The 19,526-nt window shown below is 36.8% G+C and overlaps 1 protein-coding gene across 4 annotated transcripts in view; it reads right to left on the reverse strand.

Annotated features, from left to right (window-relative positions):
- CEPT1 (choline/ethanolamine phosphotransferase 1) overlaps nt 1-19,526 on the reverse strand; it is a 41,417-nt gene that overhangs the window by 12,513 nt on the left and 9,378 nt on the right. For 3 of the 4 annotated variants that reach the window (XM_021001382.2, XM_021001399.2, XM_021001393.2), the window contains exons 3-4: nt 15,201-15,348; nt 12,867-13,008 (exon numbers count right to left, since the gene is read on the reverse strand). In XM_021001382.2, the coding sequence (XP_020857041.1) occupies nt 12,867-13,008; nt 15,201-15,348 (290 nt within the window). Of the gene's footprint in view, nt 1-6,342; nt 6,428-12,866; nt 13,009-15,200; nt 15,349-19,526 lie in introns of all 4 variants that reach the window. The other variant, XM_021001406.2, reaches the window with a different exon arrangement.

A 19,526-nucleotide genomic window follows, 5' to 3' on the forward strand; every position in this document is an offset into this window, starting at 1 on the left:
AAACATATTTTGTACCCAATACTTGGAACATTTTGTTGATTATTTTTGTATGTTCAGAATGCTAAAATGTTTTCCAAACTAAATAAACAGTATTAATATTGAAAAAAAAACCCACCTCTTCCCTTTAACTGACTCTTTGGGTTCAAACAATCCTCCTCCACAATTCTCAGTTCAAAATTATAGCTGCTTGAAGAATGGCTTTAGACAGGAACTAGACATGGACTAACTCAGGTACACACATTTAGTGAAAAATGGGCTAAATTAAGCTAACCAGAATCTGAAGAGCTGACCTGGCACATGGGGTTGCCAATAACCTGAGTAGTAGACTGAAAACTAAGTAGGGGTGAAAGATGAGCTGCTCATCTAGGGTGGTGAGGGTACACATTTTATGGCTTTTTGCTGGATAGACATATGAAGTAGTCTTTTGGAAGGGGAAGGGCCCAAATGCATAGAATTATAAAATTTAAAAGGACAGAATGCCACATAATAACCTTTATGCCCTGGCTGAATCTAAAATAGTGAATGCAACATACAAAACAATATCACTGCAAAGCCCTGAAGAGAAATTTCTAAAAAAATTTTCTGGACTGTCCCGTTTATAAATGCTTACATATTTCCTTCATGAAGGGAAGCTATGTCAACCTGTATATCAGGGAGAAATAGACTGCTTTTTCTGCTTTTAATTTAAAACACCTCACTTGAGGCTGACTGCTCTTTGCTTTCAGAGAGCTGAATCTTTGGGACTAGCCATTTGACTCCTAAAGATGTGGCACTAATCTTGACCACCAGTGAAAAGACTTCCTGAGCTAATTCCTAAGGCTATGAACTAAAGCGGGTTAAAAGGGACTCTTACTGAAAGTGTTAAGAGAACACAACTACTTAGAGTAGCAGACATAGTTATAAAACAGTCAATATCTACCCTTTATTCATGAATAAAAATCTCTGAGCTGATTCATTAGAGCTACTATTAGAAAGTAGGTCACCTTAATCTCCCTTTTAGTCACAAAAGAAAGGAATTGTGCTCTAGAAGGAAGAAAACAGCCAGGAGTTTAGTATGCTGGATTCGATTTCAGCTTTGGCAATTATTCAATAGGTAGTTTTAAACAAATTTTGACATTACTTTTTTATTGTTAAAATGGGAATTGTAGGATGAAATGTGCCAACATTTTAAGGTACTGAAACTAGTTCTCACAAACTACACCTTGTAAGATAGGAGGTTGCAAAGCACCTAAAAACTTAGTTATCTCCTAAAAGAAGAAAACATTCCTTCAGTGTCAGACTTTCACAATTTCAATTCCTGGACGGAAAACTTTCTGGGTGAAAATTAGGTTGACTGTGGCTACTAATGAGTTCAGAAGAGTTCTGAAACTAGAGAGAAGCTGAGATTTCACTCTGAATATAGTCTGAATTCTGTACAGGTTGCAAAGGAATAAAAGAGAGCTTCATCTAAAAATTCTGGAGGTAGGTACAATCATGCTCATATTAAAAAGGTAATACCAACCAAACCTTCCATTGGCTGCCAGTGAAAAAAGAAGGAAAGAAAAAATGACTCAAGGAATCTCAACTTCTGTGTGAGGATATCCACATGGCACTTTTTTTGTCTCAAATCAATAAATCTTTGACTGGGCCTGCTATGTGCCAGGGCACTGTGTGGAAGCTGGGATGAAAAGTTTACATTCTTACTGGGGGGAAGAGGATACAACATAGTTACAGATTAAAAAAAAAAAAGAAAGTGCTTGATAGGTAATGGTGGAGTACCAGCTGGTGGATCAGCAAAGTCTCTTGGAAGTGGCCCTTGCACTGACCTCTGAAGGGAACTAGGGATTCCAACAGGTGGAGATGAAAAGAAAGAGCACTGTAGGACTTGGTGAACCTGTGAAAAGTCCAGAGCCAGATGAGGGAATGCCATATACAGGGCACAGCAGGGAGGCTGCTTTGGCTGCAATCAGCCTAGAAAGACAAGCCTGGAGTCAGTGGGTAAGGCTGTGAAGGACTTCAAGCAAGCATTTTACCTTCCAGACAAGAGCCCATCACTATAGCTTGCTCAGAGCAGTGACACAGTCAGACTTGTGCTTTAGGCATATCAGTTTGACAGCTGTGTGGGGTTTTCCCAACCAAAGGTTGAAATAACATTTTACTGTCAATGTCAAATAAACTACCTAAACCAAACCCTCCTTGATAGGGGAAAAAAAGGAAGCCTCCTAAATGACCAGATACTTTCCCTCCTAAAGAGTGAAATGGGTCCCTTAGACTGGGGGGGGGGGGGCTGAGCTATGCCCTTCTATCAATCAAGGGAAGAAAGTATGGATAAAACTATCAAATTAGGACAGTGAATAAGGACTCTGAACAGGGATAAAGGAAGATAAAAATTCAACAAGACTGTGGTTCAGAGGAATGATTTCATGAGGATTCCATCTACAGATAAACTGGTAATTCATTTGCAATTTACAGTGCTGAGGCACCAGAAGGTAAAATAAGCAGCTAGTAAATGTCACGTAGAATTTGAACCCAAGTTTTCAGGCTCCAAGGACAGCCCTCTAACCAGTGTGGCCCTCTGCCTCTCTTAGCAATCCACAGGCATCAAAAACAACTGAAAGAAGATTTCAGACCACTCTAAGTGGGGATAAAAATAATGAGAAACATTAATTTTTAGTGAAAGGGTAACTTTTGTTTCTCAGAGTTAAGAAATAGCAACTAATCAGCATACTGGGTTTGAATTTCCAACAAGCTGGAATAAATTGGCAAGTTTGAGAGTTAACAAGCTCTATGGTAACCAAGTTGATCCATTTGAATATGTTTTCTTGACTATTAAAGCACGAGTTAATCGAAGTGGTTTATCAATGCTGCTGTTCCTGTTCAGTCATTTCAGCTGTGTCTAACTCTGGGTGACCCCTTCTGGGGTTTTCTCGGCGAAGATACTGGAGGGGTTTGCCATCTCCTTCTTCAGCTCATTTTATAAATGAGGAAACTGAGGCGAACATGGCTAAATGACTTGTGCACGGTCACATAATAAATTTCTGAGGCCAGATTTTGACCTCAAAAAGAGGAGTCTTCCTAACTCCAGGCCTGGTACTCTATCTACTGTAACACCTAGTAAAAACTTTGCAGGAGTCTTCAGGCATACTGTGTTTCCTGCCTCATGTTTTAGGAAACGTGTTTCTCAAAACAATCTAGACCTTGTACTAATTTAATTTTTCTACTGCACAAGATATAAGGGTTTCAAAGATATTTTATAATAGCATTTATATACTGCTTTAAGCTTTGCAATATTATACTCATTTTATTTTCACAATAGGTGTTATTATTACCCCCATTTTACAGATGTGGAAACTGAGGCAGAGAGGTTAAGTGATATGCCCAGAGTTGAACAATAATAAGTGTCTCAGGATTGGAACTCAGGTCTTCCAGACTCCAAGTCCTGAGCATTAGTCACTATACTACCTATATGTATATGAGAAATATGCATGTATAGACAGGTATACACACACTGTATGCTTTTTTACAATCATCTAAAGTGACAAATGCAGATGTACTATAATTCGGGCAAGCGATCAGCCTTGTTAAGGATTAGCTCACATCACAAAGGACACTAATTAGGCTCTGAGCTCCCTGACAGCAGGAACTGCTTTTTGCCTTTCTTTATGTCCCTGACTCTCAGCAAAAGTGTCTGGCACACAGTGAGTGCTGAATAAATGCATACTGACAAAAAGAATGATGCAAATCTGCAGCCTGATTTCTAAAGGTCAGCAAGTTTGTCTATTCGAAAATGTTCTCTTGACTATTAATGCATTAGATAATGAAATGACTGGTTTATCAATAATCGCTAGTAAAAAGTTCTGAAGGACTAGGAAAATAACAGAAGACTTGGAAATAGCAATGTTATCTTCATTAACAAGTAGAGGATGAAACCTATAAATTACCTCTTCATGTTATCTCCTCATCATTAATATACTTTGTTTTTATGAAAGCTATGGAGTTGAAATTGGGCACAGTAAACTTCAGAAGAAGGGTGGCTAAATGGTGGAGCAGATAAGACTGCCAGATCTTGAATCAAGAAGACTCATCGGGGGCAGAGTGGATAGAGCACCCGCCCTGAAGTCAGGAGCACCTGAGTTCTAATCTGGCCTCAGACCAAACACTTGACACTACTAGCTGTGTGACCCTGGGCAAGTCACTTAACCCCTATTGCCTTAAAAAAAAAAGACCCATCTTCCCAAGTTCAAATCTTGCCTCAGATACTTACTAGCTAAGTTACCCTGGGTAAGTCACTTAACTCTGCCTCAGTTTCCTCACTTGTGAAAATGAGCTGGAGAAATAGCAAATCATTCCAATATCTTTGCCAAGAAAACCCCAAAATAGAGTCAGACACAACTGAAAAATGACTAACAAAAAGAACTTCAGAATATGACTAGGTAATCATATGATTGATTGGATGATACATACCCGAGTACAGAATTTCAACTCAAATGTTCTACCCATAGAAAAATCTTTAAGATACACTGAATGATTTCCAATAATATCAGTTACATATGAGTGGAAATAAGCACCTCTTTTGAGTATTTGAAGAATAAGACTTTAAATACCAAAGCACTTCCCCAGAAATTATTCCTTAATGCTGCTAAATATGGGAGTGAGGTAAATTTAAAAATTTCTCTTCACATGATGATGATACAGCATAAGTTTAAAAAATAAGTTTCTGTAAATGAGCAACCATTCAAAAACAGGAAGCAATAATTACAAAAAATAGAAACTATTTTAAAATGGTATTTTGTAATATTAAAATGCATTTTCTACTAGAAACATTTCAACAAACAGCACTCCATAAATGTAAAATATATACTGTCATCTTTAAAAAGGAAAAAGTACTCCAGTAGAGTGCTTCATCAATCATTCCTTCATCATCTACTCATCAAGAGTAGTGATATAGAAAATAAAAAAACTCAGGGACTAAAAACATAATTCTACTTCTCTTCCCCTTTACTCTCAGAAAGATGTAGAAGGTCTACGCTGAAGGTTATAAAGGAACACTTTAGATTGGAATGATAATTGGCAATGTAGCTGGATTTGTACCAGGTGACTACATGAATACACGTACAAAATGACCTCCGTGTTTTTAAACTGCCTGTAGTTAGCTGCTTTCCAGCTAACCAAAAAATTTAGATTAAGAAAGGATATTGATGACTTAAGTCATTTTCCAGCCCCAAGACCATGCTATCGCTATTTAATAACTGGACTTAACAACTTTCAAATGACATGAGACATCACTGTTCCTACTATGGAAACAATATTGAAAGCTTTACATTTCCAATTCCATTGTACTTACTGTGGGAAAACCAATGGAAGCCCTAGACAGCCGACTGACTCATCTAGCTATGGCAGACTCAGCTACCAGATTTCATTCAGAACACTTTTCCCACTGTTAAACTATGGAAATGAAGCACTGCTATTCCTGTGGCAAGAAAAAAAAGGCTGAAGATTAAGGTACATTCACTCTGGAAAATGAATATTCCTAATAGACACATATTTTTAAAGTCTCAGGCTACGGTCAATTCCGAGGTGCGGGGCAATGGGACATATTGATTCCTTACGCTGCATTATCTGGGAGATGTGTTCTCTTCAAAAACATTCCCAAAACAGAGAGTGCTTGAAGGACAACTAACATGATCCAAAAAGCTGATAATACTCAGTTCAGTTTGAAGCACTTATTAAAGAGGGAAAATGTCACCACAATTTCTTCAGAGAAAAGGACAGAGAAGAAAACTGCACTGGAATACAGTGACCAGCGAGTGAAAGAAAGCTGGAAAATAAAGATACTTGTTCATTTTCATAAAGTACCAAACACAAACTTCTTTGGATAGGCTTCAGATGCGAAAGGTTATAGGCGACATGGGGAAAAAAGCAGAATCTTCCCTGAATGACTTATCTGAGGCACATCCTACTGGCAATTTTCCAGTCTCCCAAAACATAAACACCCAAGTGATTCTATTTAATGGTGGAAAGGTTTTGTTTAAAAAAGTGTTAAGATACACCAAAAATAACAAACATTTAAACAGATTTTTGTCTACCAGAGATGCTTTTGTCTACTCATTTTACTAGTGGAAAAAGAATAATTTTATATTCAAGTAATCACCAAAAGGATTATTTTAAAAATCTGTTTCCAATAGGATGGATTTTTATTGCCCTATTATTACACATTAAGCCTTAAGACTGTTTTGGTTTTTTTTTGGAAGAGCCAATCTGTTTGAGACTTTGATTTGCAGGATTGCTCTGTGCATGACAAAGGGGCTGTCTTTTGCAGACTCCATGCCATTCTCCATCGGGCGCATTAATACTAGCAGTTACCGTGAAATTCCAGAACCAGGGTCCCACGGTTCCTGTGAGAAGCTGGGATGTTATAACTAGGGTCTGGGACTCTGTAACATCGAATCTATGTGTGAGGGAAAAAAACATTCTGAATAACTTTATATAGAGCATCAAACAAACAGCCTGTGAAGTTCCATAACCAGGGCCCTAGGGTTCTTGTGAGAAGCTGGGATGTTATAACTAGGGTCTGGGACTCCGTAACACTGAATCTATATGAGGGGAAAAAAAGAAAAAAACATGTTGAAAGAATATTCCTCACTACTTCCACCAAACAGCCCCACTAAAACAAGTAACACATAGATTTCATTTAAAAGGAACATCCTATAAGATGACAGGTAGAGACTAGGCAATATGCTCTATGCAGTAATGCTTTTATTGTTGTCCTCGTGTATAAAAGTGTATTTCTTAACTAAATTGAAAGTAGGACAATGAAACAAATAGGAATGCAATTTAAAAAACTGATGTGGAAAAAGGATCGTGAAAACATCAAGATCAGACACATTTTGTCAGCTCTCACTTACCTGTGGGTGAACATCCAGTTAGCAAATAACTACGATCTGTCTGATCTATAGAGCCCTTTAGAGTCTGCACTGACATCTGACCAGGTATCTTTTTGGTGTATTATTTCTAGGCTGGCACCAAGAGAAAAATATCTATATGATGCCTAAAGAGTCCCTTCTCATCTTTCCCAAGTTTCCAGTGTTCCCAACACAGTCCCACCATTTTCTCTTTGAGAGAAATTATAACAGGCATCTAAAAGGGAACCGGTAGAGGTCAGAGCAATTCAGTGTGGCAACCCCAGAAACAGTGAGGGGAAGAAACCTTAAATTGTCAGAAGTATACACTCTTCTCTGGGTATGATCACACCAAAAGCTAAATTGGCTATGCCGTGGTCCCAAGACCTGTTCACTTCTAAATTCTGGCTCGAATTCTTTTCTTTCTAACCTAACGAGCATTTAAGCCCTCTTGCTGCCTTTGTTTCAGAGTATAAAACTACATCAGTGTCGATGGAAAAGAGGACACGGTGTGGGTTGGGGAACACGAGTTCTGGCCCTACCACTTATTCAGAGTGACCCTGACAAGTCTTTTTGGTTCCATTTCCTCAACTACAGAATGGTACAGTGATACTTCCACTCTCTGCCTCCTGAGGTTTGTTGTGAGGAGAAGACTTGGCAAGCCTTAAAATGCTACATAAGTGTGAATGGATACTCATCAAGGAAGATGGGTGGGAGAGAAAATAAGGCACTGGACTTGAAGTCAAAAAGAACTGAGTTGGGATCCTGTTTGTGTGACCTTGAGCAAATCATTTAACCTCTTCTCAACTTCTCCCCTTATCTGTAAAATTGGGATAATAATAATGCTTAACTCACGGTTGGTAAAGAAGGTAAAATGTTAACTAGATTATTATTATTGTTGTTGTTATCGTTGTTACAACAGATGAGGAACATAGGAATGAAAGGGCCTAAGGGCTTTGCCAAAGTTCACAGAGCAACCTGGTAGCACAGATGGGCCTACAACCCAGGTCTTCTAACTCTCATTCTAGTGACTGTCTCTCTAATGTCTCTGGCTCAGTACAGTTTTGGAGGGTATGGGGTAATAGCTGGTTAGTAAAAAATGAAGAGATTAGCAGAGGCTAGCAACTACAAAGCACAATTCTAACAAGCTGACGAGATTTTACTTAATGTTTTAAGAGTATGTTTTCACTTGGGTTATTATACTTTTTGATATTATCCCAAATAACACGGAGTGGGCTCTTTGGGGATATTATCTATAGCAAATCAAAATGAATTTAAGAGGTGTAAATTATACTTAGGATAACTGGGCAGTGTCAAGGTTTGTTGGAATTGCTGAAAAGGGAAATGTATGAATAAACTGAAAAATAACACCTTTAAAGTATAATGAGTTCAAATAAGGACTGCTAAATTTTTAATACATATAAGAATTTATGTGCATTCAACAGCAACACTTTTCTGTTTGTTTTTGGTCTAGACCTATGATTTTACCAGGAACTCTTGGTGAGGAAAATGCTTTCCATGAATATAGATCAGCAACTGTTCTGCAATTTACTTATAAAGACATGACTAATTTTAAAAAATGTAACTTTTAATTAATGTCAGTCTTTTTTTGTTTGTTTGTTTTAGACAACTGGGGTTAAGTGACTTGCCTAGGGTCACACAGTTAGTAAGTGCTGAGTGTTTGGTCTGAGGCCAGATTTAAACTCAGGTCCTCCTGACTTCAGGGCTGGTGCTCTATCCACTGTGCCACCTAGCTGCCCCAATTAATGTCAGTCTTTAGAAACACAAACTGTACAAAACATAATAAATGTGAAAATTACCTTCTGTAATTTGCTTTTGTAAGAGGTATACATAGGAAATACACTACACTATAACAACCCTGAATAGCTATTAACTTTGCAATCTAGTTTTACAAACAGAATTACTTGACTTTTAGAGTTAAAAGGGACCTTTAAGGTCAACTAGTTCAATCCCTTCATTTTAAGGTGGGGTAAACTGGTTTAGAGAAAACAATCTGCTTCAGGTCACACAGCAAATATACAGTGGGTCATAATTATGGGCAATAAAATTGAGACAAAAATCAATGCAACACTTGTGACAGGATGTTGCTGGTCTGATTTCAATTCAAAACTGTTTTTGATTTTCCTTTTTGCCTAACAAATTACCTTAATTAGCCAAGAGCTCTCTCTTAGCCACAAAAGAAATTTGTGGATTGTTTTTTAAAAGCCTGGATTTTGCATAAAACAGTGTTGTTGAGCAAATACTTAAGTATTAATGCATGTTATCATTTAAGTGTTTTGATTAAAAAGATAATAATATGTAAATTACATACAGAAAGGTTCAGTAGAGTGGAACCAAGTTTTTCCAGTTAGCGTCTTCCATTGATGCTCTTCCAAATTATTACCATACTAACATAACAATTCTAGAATATATCCTAATCTTCCACTCTAGGTTGGTGTCTTTTTCTCTCTCCGTTATTTCTGTTCTAGTCTTTAGCCCTTTTGGTCTTTGGTTTTGTCATATCCAGGCTTCTTTTACTCCCCAAAAGGTGCTGTAGTTGAAATGGGGCTGGAGCTATTGACGTGGTCCCATTGAGGGTTTGTATCTGCATCAAATGGTCTTTTTAAAAGTTCTTCCTCTTGGGGCTACGCTGGGCCTGTTAATGAAAAACTGGGTACCAATGCTCTCTGCTTAAGGCAGCTTTTAGTTTTGGAGTAGAAAGCTGAAGTTCTATCCCAAAACTTTAGAGAAGTTACACACATTTGAGGCAACATGGCAGAATGGCAAGCACCCTGGCTTTGGGTAAGAACAGGGGTTCAAGGACTAGCTCTACTATTTACAAGCTTTGTGATTTTCAGCAAATCACCTAACCTGAATCTTCGTTTCCTCCTCTTAAAATATGTAAATGATTATCATTCAAAACCATTACTGACTTTCCCAGAATTCTAGACTTAAATTATAATGTAAGATTTGTAGTCATTGACAAAGTTACCATGGCTATATTCCTCTGAGCTTGTGGCAAGACTAACAAAATTTTAAAAGCTAACTTTTAAATGGCAGTTGGTAAATGTTCTAAATTTCACAAACACTATACTTTTCAAATTTTAAAATATAACAATTCATAGTATGTATAAAAGGAAATTTAATTGTTGACCACATGTATGGAAGACTACTTCATAAAACAAAACAAATACAATTCTAAAAATCAAGCTTATACCTCTCCAAGAGGCTGCCACTCTAAGAAAAAAAGAGAATTTCTAAATCCTATTCTTTATTTTCTAAGGTATAGACCTCTCCTTGTTACTGAAATTACAGTTCAGTGCTTACCTCTTTCCCCTACCTATGGAAAACAAATTGAATTTTCTCCTTCTCACCATAAATATATGTCTACATCAACAATTAACCACATGTCTATTTATCCAATGTGCTCAGACTGCTGTATCATTTAGCAGTGTGTGAGATAAGAAAGAGCAGGTCCTTGGAAATTCTTCTATAGGTAGAGGTCCCTTAAATGGCATCTCTAAGTATCATTTTAGAGTATTTTGAATGAGGTATTATTCTAAATGTTCCCTTTGCAATAAACAAAATAAAAGGAGAAAAGCTTTCAGCAAAGTTAAAACACTAATTCCTAAATTTTCAATGCCACTCTGACCTTGTAAATTTCTGATTAAACTTCCAAAATGGTAAATAAAAATTTTTTAATGCTTCAGTCATTACCGCACTGAACCTAAAAAAAACATCATCTTTATCATGAATATTATAGCTTTGTATTTCTGACATTTCAATATTAAAAGGTTATTTTAAAAGAAATTTCAGAGTATTTTATGGCAAAAATGTTCTGAAACTTGAATATTACGTTCTTTGTAATGCCAAATTCAGTATTTGATTTCTAAGTTTTAAATCCATACTAATCTTTGGAGGTTATTATGGTTTATTTATTCTACTTAAAGTAAATTAAAGATTGTTTTCTTCTACCACATGGGTTGCCTTCCTTTTCACTTCTGATGTTGACTTATCTTTTTTTTTGGACAATCTTTAGCTGTGGAATCCTTTTCAGAATTCCTTCTTTTTCCTACTTCATTATCTTCTTCACACCATTCCATAGCAGGGCTCTGTGGCAAAGGTCATTCCTAATCATGCCAGCCTTTTTTATCTTTATTTCCATTCTTTGCCTATTTGAGACTCTCGTAAGAGACATATTCTCCAATCCCAACCGACTTTGTCTTCTGATTCCCAACAGCTTTCCAAGAGTCCAGCCAGTCCTCGTTACCCGGCAAATACTGAAGGCCCACACCAACGATTAGAAGTTCCTATCACCTATTTTCATTAATCTATGTCTCACCCAAAAAAAGCAAATACCCACAAGGGAAATAGGACACAAGACTAAAAATAACTTGAGAAATTCAAAACTGATAAACAGAAAACTATGGCATTAAATTCTTACACTGAGCATCTAATTGGTTCAATATTCTCTCTTTCTTCCCCTTCTCCCTACTTTTCTATGAGTGGTGCCTCTTTACCAAGGAGAGAGAAAATAAACAACAAGTAGATGCTGAACAGTATTTTTGTCACCATATTGATTTCTTTTGGAAATGGGGGTAAAAAAAAATCCGTGGAACAACATCATCCACAAAAATGAATGTGAGTTGCTATGGATTTTAGATAATATGACATCTAAGTTGTGATATTAATAACAATTGAGTCAAAATCTCCAAATCAGATATGCAAATAATGAAAAATAGATCAAGAAAAGCATGTGGTCTCAGAGGGGTCTATTATTATGAGAGTTTTGATTCTCCTAGTTTATTAGAAGAAATATTTAGTCTTTAACACTGTCGTTTTCCATAATGCTGAGAATGGTTATCACAATATATAGTATAGTATACTATTCTATAAGTTAGGCTTTTTTTTCCTAATTGCTAGAAATCTTGAATATTTTCTGGTTTAACAGGCTTAGAGTTTAATACTACCTGGATAATTATAAATTGCTTAATGAATGTATAACACAAACTAATACCACCTTGTATGCCTGCAACTTCCCTTATCTGGGAAATATCTCACTTTATTCAAAATGTTTGTTATTACTTTGTCACTGCTAGTAAGTTTAGCAATAAAATTTTTTAAATAAAGTTACTGTAAAATAATGATTTTCTTTTTGGCATGAGGTTTATCTAATGCTTAGAAAAAAGTGTGCTTATTTGGGATTCTAAATTAAAAAGACTTAATGACTCTTCTTTAATGAACATTATTTGACATAGTTCCCTGTCAAATGTCATTAGCATAATTTTGACATCTTTAATTTCTGAAAGTTTGCAAAAGCATACAAAGTTTTCTTTCAGAATCTCACAAAGGTAGAGTATAACAAGCATAAACACTCAGGTCTATTATATTGTAACAAATACCAGGGTAATGATCTAATTGCTTTTAATACTTATTAAAGCTCCTGTTAGATACTAGTAAAACCACATGATTTTCTTCTCATGTCTATAAAATTCTTGGATGCTTCCTTAGCAGTAATAATCAATATGGTGTGCTCATTATCAACAGAAAACTCATGGACTTGGTTACTGTATATTGGTAAATGTATGTAAGAAATAGATAACTATAAGCCCTGGTGTTCAGAGAGATAAAACCTGCCCTTTGTCGTCCGAAAACACTTTCTTCCTTCTGGAGAACCATCCTTAGTTACCATTTACTGAATACTCAACGATCACCAGGCCTCCAAGTGGAATGGATAAAGGAACTTTGCTTTGTTTACATGAAAAGAGTACATTTTCTCTTGTAGCAGAAATGTTTTTTAGGTTAATTTTTTTTAAAAGGATGTTAAGAAGAGACGACAGAAATCATCAGGTAAAAAGTGAAAAGAATGACGGTCTGGAGATGATTTTATCTGATGAATTTAGTAATGTTACAGCTTGCTTAAAACACACAAATCCAAACTACATACAACACTCCAGAGAGTTTTTAAAATGCCATTTTGGTACTTACATTCCAAATCGCAACGTTCCAGAAACATAAGTTTGCCAGTGTGCACAGTAAAACATGAAAGTCCCAGCAAAACAACAGAAGAACATCCAGTCAGGGTTGGTTCCCAGCTGTACTGCAATGCAGGTTCCAAGAACTACAAAGACTGATGGAGAAACAGGTCACAATTAATTGAATATTTTAGAAGAACGCTTATTAGTCTCAAGAAGAAAAGAAAATAAGAAAGATCAGAGAAAGCTCTGTTGTGACTTTGTTGGTAGCTTTCAGTTACCCATGGCAATGGAAAAGTAGATGACACAAGAGAAAATCCACAGATAATCTCAATTAAATTTAGCTCGTAGCTTTAATTTCCTAATACAACAAAACTCGGATCAGAACCAATCTTACAAACAAAGAATTGGTTGAAGTTCCCTTTCCTAGTATAATATTTCTCCTATCTATTGATCAATGGAGGTATCAATAACTAATGGAAGAAAAAAAAAGAAACAAGTGTTTATTAATTGCCCATTATGTGCCAGGAACTGTGCTAAGTGCTTTACTTATATTATTTCATTTGATCTTCACCACAACCCTGAGAGGTAGATGCTTTATTATTTCCACTTCACAGATGAGCAAACTGAGGCAAACAGAAGTTACATGACTTGTCCAGGATCATGCAGCTAGTTAGTGTCTGAGGCCAAATTTGAATTCCAGTCTTCCTAACTCCAAGTCCACGCTCTATCCACTGTGCCAACTCACTGGCACAAAGTGAGAAAGAAAATCAAATTATTTGGATAATCTTCAACTGAGTAGTTCACTCCTAAATAACAAAGAGCTGGTTGTCATTCTTTAACGGGTGCTACTCCAGTAATACAGACATGCTAGGAGATCGCCAGAAAAGTCTCAAACTATGTAACTACGGTTCAAACCTTTCATCTCCCTGGGGACCAAAACAGAATCCCATACTACCGCTCGGCAAGTTACACTGCGGTTACGTCCGAAGCTTTCAGAGACATCCAGTCAGTATTTCTCCATTCAGGGTTCTAGCTTTTCTTGGTTTGCTTTACGCTTATTTATTTCTTTGGTGAGGCAACTGGGGTTAAGTAACTTGCCCAGAGTCACACAGCTAGTGAGTGTTGTGTGTCTGAGGCAAGATTTGAACTCAGGTACTCCTGACTCCAAGGCTGGTGCTCTCTCCACTGTGACACCTAGCTGCCCCCACTTCCCACTTTTTTTTTTTTAAAGGCAATTGGGGTTAAGTGACTTGCCCAGGGTCACACAGCTAGTAAGTGTCAAGTGTTTGGTCTGAGGCCAGATTTGAACTCAGGTCCTCCTGACTTCAGGGCCAGTGCTCTATCCATTGTGCCACCTAGCTGCCCCCTACCCTTATTTTTAAGGGCTTGGTCATCTCTAAGAATTTTAAACTCTTTTGTAGACAAAGTCATTTAATTATGAGCACATAGCTACCCAGTACATATAAGTGTGCACATTTTGACTATAAATAGATGAGATCCGACTGACTCATTATTTTACAGTAAGAGACAGCACAGGGTAACAGAGCTGGACACAGAGCCAAATGAATGGGAGGTTCAAGTCCTATTTCTGCCATGTACTGGCTGTGTGACCAAGGTGATGTCCTTTAATTGCTTGGTGCCCCACACTACTCTCTAACACCCTAAGTTACAGAGGAGTTGCTGATCTGCATTGGCAGAGGGAATTTTAACACTGGGTGTACCCCACACCAATGACACCACAAGTCTGGCCCTCCCAATTTTACTACCCTAACTTAGACAATGGGAAACTTATTTAAAACGTAGTAGAGTTACAAGAGAAAAGGGGAACTAAGCCCTTGTTAGGGGGCCTGATTTGATAGCAACTATAACTTTAGGCCACCTAATTATTAATCTTAAGAGTTTTAAAAACCTTGGCGCAGCTAGGTGGTACAGCGGATAAAGCCCCGGCCCTGGAGTCAGGAGGACCTGAGTTCAAATGTGGCCTCAGACACATAATACTTCCTAGCTGTGTGACTATGGGCAAGTCACTTAACCTCAATTGCCTCGCTAAAAAAAAAAAGTTTAAAACCAATAATCAAAAAAACAGTGTGAATTTAAATTGTTTTAAAAACAATTGAATTTTAAAATGTTTTATGGTGCATTTCTAAACTCATTATTAGTCCCAATGACAAACAATTCAATTCATCCTCTAAACCACTCAAGTTGAATATAAAACTACTTGGTCTGGCATGTATTACAACACTTAGGTTGCAGAGCATTATTTTTCTGAACTCTGCTCCTCACATGCCTTTAACCTATCATCCATACAACGTGCCTGCAAGTAAGAATGAATATCATGCAATACCTGTAGAAAGTGAATCACAGCCATGGTCAAAAAGTTCTCCCAAAGGAGAGCTACTGTTGGTTCTTCTGGCTTGTTTCCCATCTATAGCATCCAAAGACTGATAAATGAAAAGGCCACATGCACAGGCAATATATGCCCACAGAGGTGCCTAAGAGAGAAAATAAGAAAGGTACTGAGTTTATTAAACATAAGAATCAATAGTTAGATGCCAGGTAAAGACACCTTATTCTCGCTATCCTAATTATTAACAAATAATCTAGAAAGAATGGAACATTAATTTCTACATATTTACAGTCACACTTTCAAGACACAGCTTCCTTTTTCTCACAGCAGAAATTATAGTAGTTGGTCATAACATTTTTAGAAAGCAGTATTGTATATTTTTTTTATACAGCACATGTGTGTGTATGTGTATGTGTGTGTTTAAAAGGATGCTGGCAGATGTTTTATGGCTTTTGGGGGCACATGTTTTTCACGTTCTTGAGACTTATTTTTTAAAAATCACCAAATCAGTTCAACAAACATTTGTCAAGAGGCAACACACCAATACTTGATATTTTCTCAGATACTTCCAAATGTAACTATGAGGATGTTTTTTGCTATTCGTAGTGACAAATAAAACTCAAGCTACTTGAACATACACAGAACTTTATTTCCCTAGATTATAAACAGTGACAGACCTTTGTAAGGGGTAACTGTGATCATACATGAAGACATCAGTGCTGTCAACTGAACAAATTGTATAATTGTGGTCCTGGTCAAATCACTCTTATGAAAAATGTATGAATCAGGATAGGAATGTGGGAGCTTCCTTCTATTTACTGCATTCCTTATTTCTCTATCAATTCCCCAAGAGGGCAGGAAGCTTAGAATCTCAACATTCAAAATAACCTAAGTTTTTTCGTGTTTCTCCCTTCCTTCCCCACCCCACCCTCCCAGGTGCCTCATTAAAAATCTTATCAGATGTGAAGATGAATGTCACTGTAGGATAGATAAGATCTTGAGAAGGCCATATACATGAATGAACTCACATTGAATATAGGAAATGTTGATGTGTTCACAAAATTGCTAAATCCATTATCTTAACTAACCTGAAAAACCTTGCACAGACAGGTTCCTACACAGGTCAATCACAATGAAAAATTTAAGTAACACTTGGTATCACTTAAGTTTCTAAAAAAAGTTCTGGGGGAAAATAACATTTAAAAATAAGCTATAATTTCAGTGAAAATTCCAATAAGCAATCCTTTACATTACAGATGTGGTATTGCTTATAAATTTTAGTATTTTGTCAAGCATAAAACTGTAACTATCAATCTAGGCATTTTCAAGATATGAAACTACAGTTATGAATGTAGGAAAAAAATAAGTTAATGAAATGGATTTCCCTCAAAGTTTCTTCTCCTTTTTTAAAAAATCAATCTTCATAGTGCTAATACACTTGTTTATATCTTCTTTTCTATTACTGCCTGACATCACTCTCCCTCAGGTCACCTAGTTAATATTTTTCTCTCAAACCATTTACCATCAAGTTGCATTTTCTAGATCTGTTATTAAAAAACAAAACAAAACAAAAACAAAACCCCAAAAAGAACTGACATCAAGAACAATTTTTATTGTTTTATGAATTATTTAATAATCTCTAACTTTCCTTTATGACAAAGGATGTTTGGTATTAGCTTTAAGTTAGGTTCATATTACAAAATAATGGTAGAATTAGCCAAAATAACTTTGATGTTAATTAACACTCCTTCACGCACCTAAGAATATGTTGTTTCAATAGCCTTTGGTAAAATTTTTTATACATTTCTCAAAATGTTGCTTCACTGAGCACTGCATTAGGAATTCGGAGCAGGATTTTGCCCCTAGTTTTGTATGTTTATTTGACTAATTCTTTTTGTTGGTAGACATTAAATTTATAATATTTAAGTATTTAATGTTAATTAACAAGTATAAATACATAGCCATAATCTGGGGGTTATTTCAATATTACTCATACATACTTACTAATAAACAATGTTTGTTGGCTATACTTAGCAGAATCAAACAATTAGAAGAGAATAATATTGATAGTGGCACTTTTAAATGAATAGAATTATAAGAGGGATTACTACCCTAAATTACTACCCCTAAACTCTGAAGACAAAATATTTGGTTATCCTTGATCTTGTAAAATTTAGTTTTTAATAAAATATTCAACACTATCCTCTTACAGTGACAAGCTGCTATATTAACAACAAATTAATAAGCTATTTTGATATGCTAAGAATCCCAACACCCACCCCAGCTTTATGTACAGTAAAGCTAGAGCTTGTAAAAAAGCATCTAGCTGCCACTGAGGACTTCAAGTTACTACCTCCTCGGTAAGGACAGAACCGGCAGATATGCAAGCTGTCAGTTACCTTTGTAAGACCTTTAAGAATGAGGGACCACCAAAGAAGGACAAATATAGTCCTGATTTTCAAAAAAAGAAAGAGAGTGGCATCTGTAAATCATAGCACAGTTTCTTGCAAAATTCTGGAACTTGACAGAGTACCTTAGAAAAGCAAGCAGTAATCTCAGAGCCAGGAGGGCCTCAGCAAGAACAAATTATGCCTGAGGACTCTCATTCTCGCTGTTTTTGACAGCATTAATCAATTGGTAGATCTGAGGATTGACTTTATCTAGATTTTAGCAAAATAGCTGATAAAAGTCTAACCTACAGAATGAGACCCTTCTCATCTGAGGAGGTAAGCTGGGCCTTATAGTCTAAGGCTCAGTGGACCTTTCTCATGAAATCTGTCAACCTTCCTAACTTCCCAGTTCCTGCCAAGGGCACCACTGTCCTTTTAGGTTCACTCTCACATTTCTCTTAGATGCATCATTCTTCCTTACCTTCCACATCTAACCAATTCTACCATTACTCTCCCAAATCCATTCCATTCTCTCCGCTCTGACAGCTGTCATTCTAGTTCAGGCCCTCATAACCTACTTCTTGCCTGGACTACTGCAAAAATCCCCTAATTAGGCTCATCCTCCAAATAGTTACAAAATTGATAAGGCTAAAATGCACAGCTTGAGTGGCACCTTACTGCCGCTAGACTCAACTACTAATACTTCTGTTGGTCATTTAAAACCCTTTGCAATCTGGCTCTAATCTAATCAAATTATTATCCTTCACAAACTGTTTAATAGCCAAAGTGGCTTACTCTTGCCCTGTCTACATGAAATTCCATCTCCACTGCTATCCGTGAAATGTTCTTTCTTCACTTCCCTCTTGGAATTCCAAGTTCTCTTCAAGATTTGGCTCAAGTGCTACTTTCCAGAGAAGGCCCTTTGCGGTGCTTCAAGCTGTGAGGGCTCTTCCTGTCTTCCCAAAAATTACCCTGTATGCACTCTGTAAAAATGTCAGAATTACTCCTCTGGCTACAGGTTGGTTTCTTTCTTCAGTAGAATATAAGCACTTCGAAGCCAAAGATTCTTTCATTTTTGTCTTTGTATGCCCAGCACCCAGCACAACATCTGGCACATGATATGTATTTAATGTTTGCTGAATTGAACTGGAATTTGGCTCTGGGCAGGGGAATCTTATTTCAAAATAACAAAATAGGTAAAAAGTCAAGGAGTAGCACTGTGTATCAAAAAGCTATATTGATGTGAAAAGAAATTCAGGAAGTAAAGGAGAGGAAACAGTAGATAGCATTTAGGTAAAGATCAAGGAAGGCAGGGGCGGCTAGCTAGGTGGCACCACGGTGCATAGAGCGCCAGGCCTGAAGTCAGGGCAACTCTTCTTCCTGAGTTCAAATCTGACCTCAGACACTTACTAGCTATGTGACCCTGGAAAAGTCACTTTACCCTCTTTGCCTCAGTTTCCTCATTTGTAAAATGGGCTGAAGAATGAAATGGCAAACCACTCCAATACCTTTACCAAGAAAACCCCAAATGGGGTCATGAAGGGTCTGAAACAACTGAATGACAACAAAAAAGGCAGAAAAAGAAGTGATACTGTCATCCTGTTGAGACCACCACAGAAAGAAGAAATAAATAAGATAATTAAGTCCAGGTACCAGATCACAAGCCTACCATGAAAAATGATATAATGGAGGTGGAAGACTTCCACGATACGGACATCTGCCAGGAGAGAAGCAGTGGACAATATTTTGATTTATAGTAATGATAACTTTCTTCCTCAAATGGGAGAGGAATTATTAAGATAAAATTCTATCGAGGATCTGATTCTCATGAACAGGATATTATTGGTTACTGGGGTAGGAATCACGAGAACCCTGGTTTGAAGTAGCCAACTCTATCAGAGTTTCTGATAGAAAGATGGAGGAAAATCAGAAA

The sequence above is a fragment of the Phascolarctos cinereus genome, unplaced genomic scaffold (assembly GCF_003287225.1).
Source record: "Phascolarctos cinereus isolate Bilbo 61053 unplaced genomic scaffold, phaCin_HiC Scaffold_5;HRSCAF=322, whole genome shotgun sequence".
NCBI classification, from domain to species: domain Eukaryota; kingdom Metazoa; phylum Chordata; class Mammalia; order Diprotodontia; family Phascolarctidae; genus Phascolarctos; species Phascolarctos cinereus.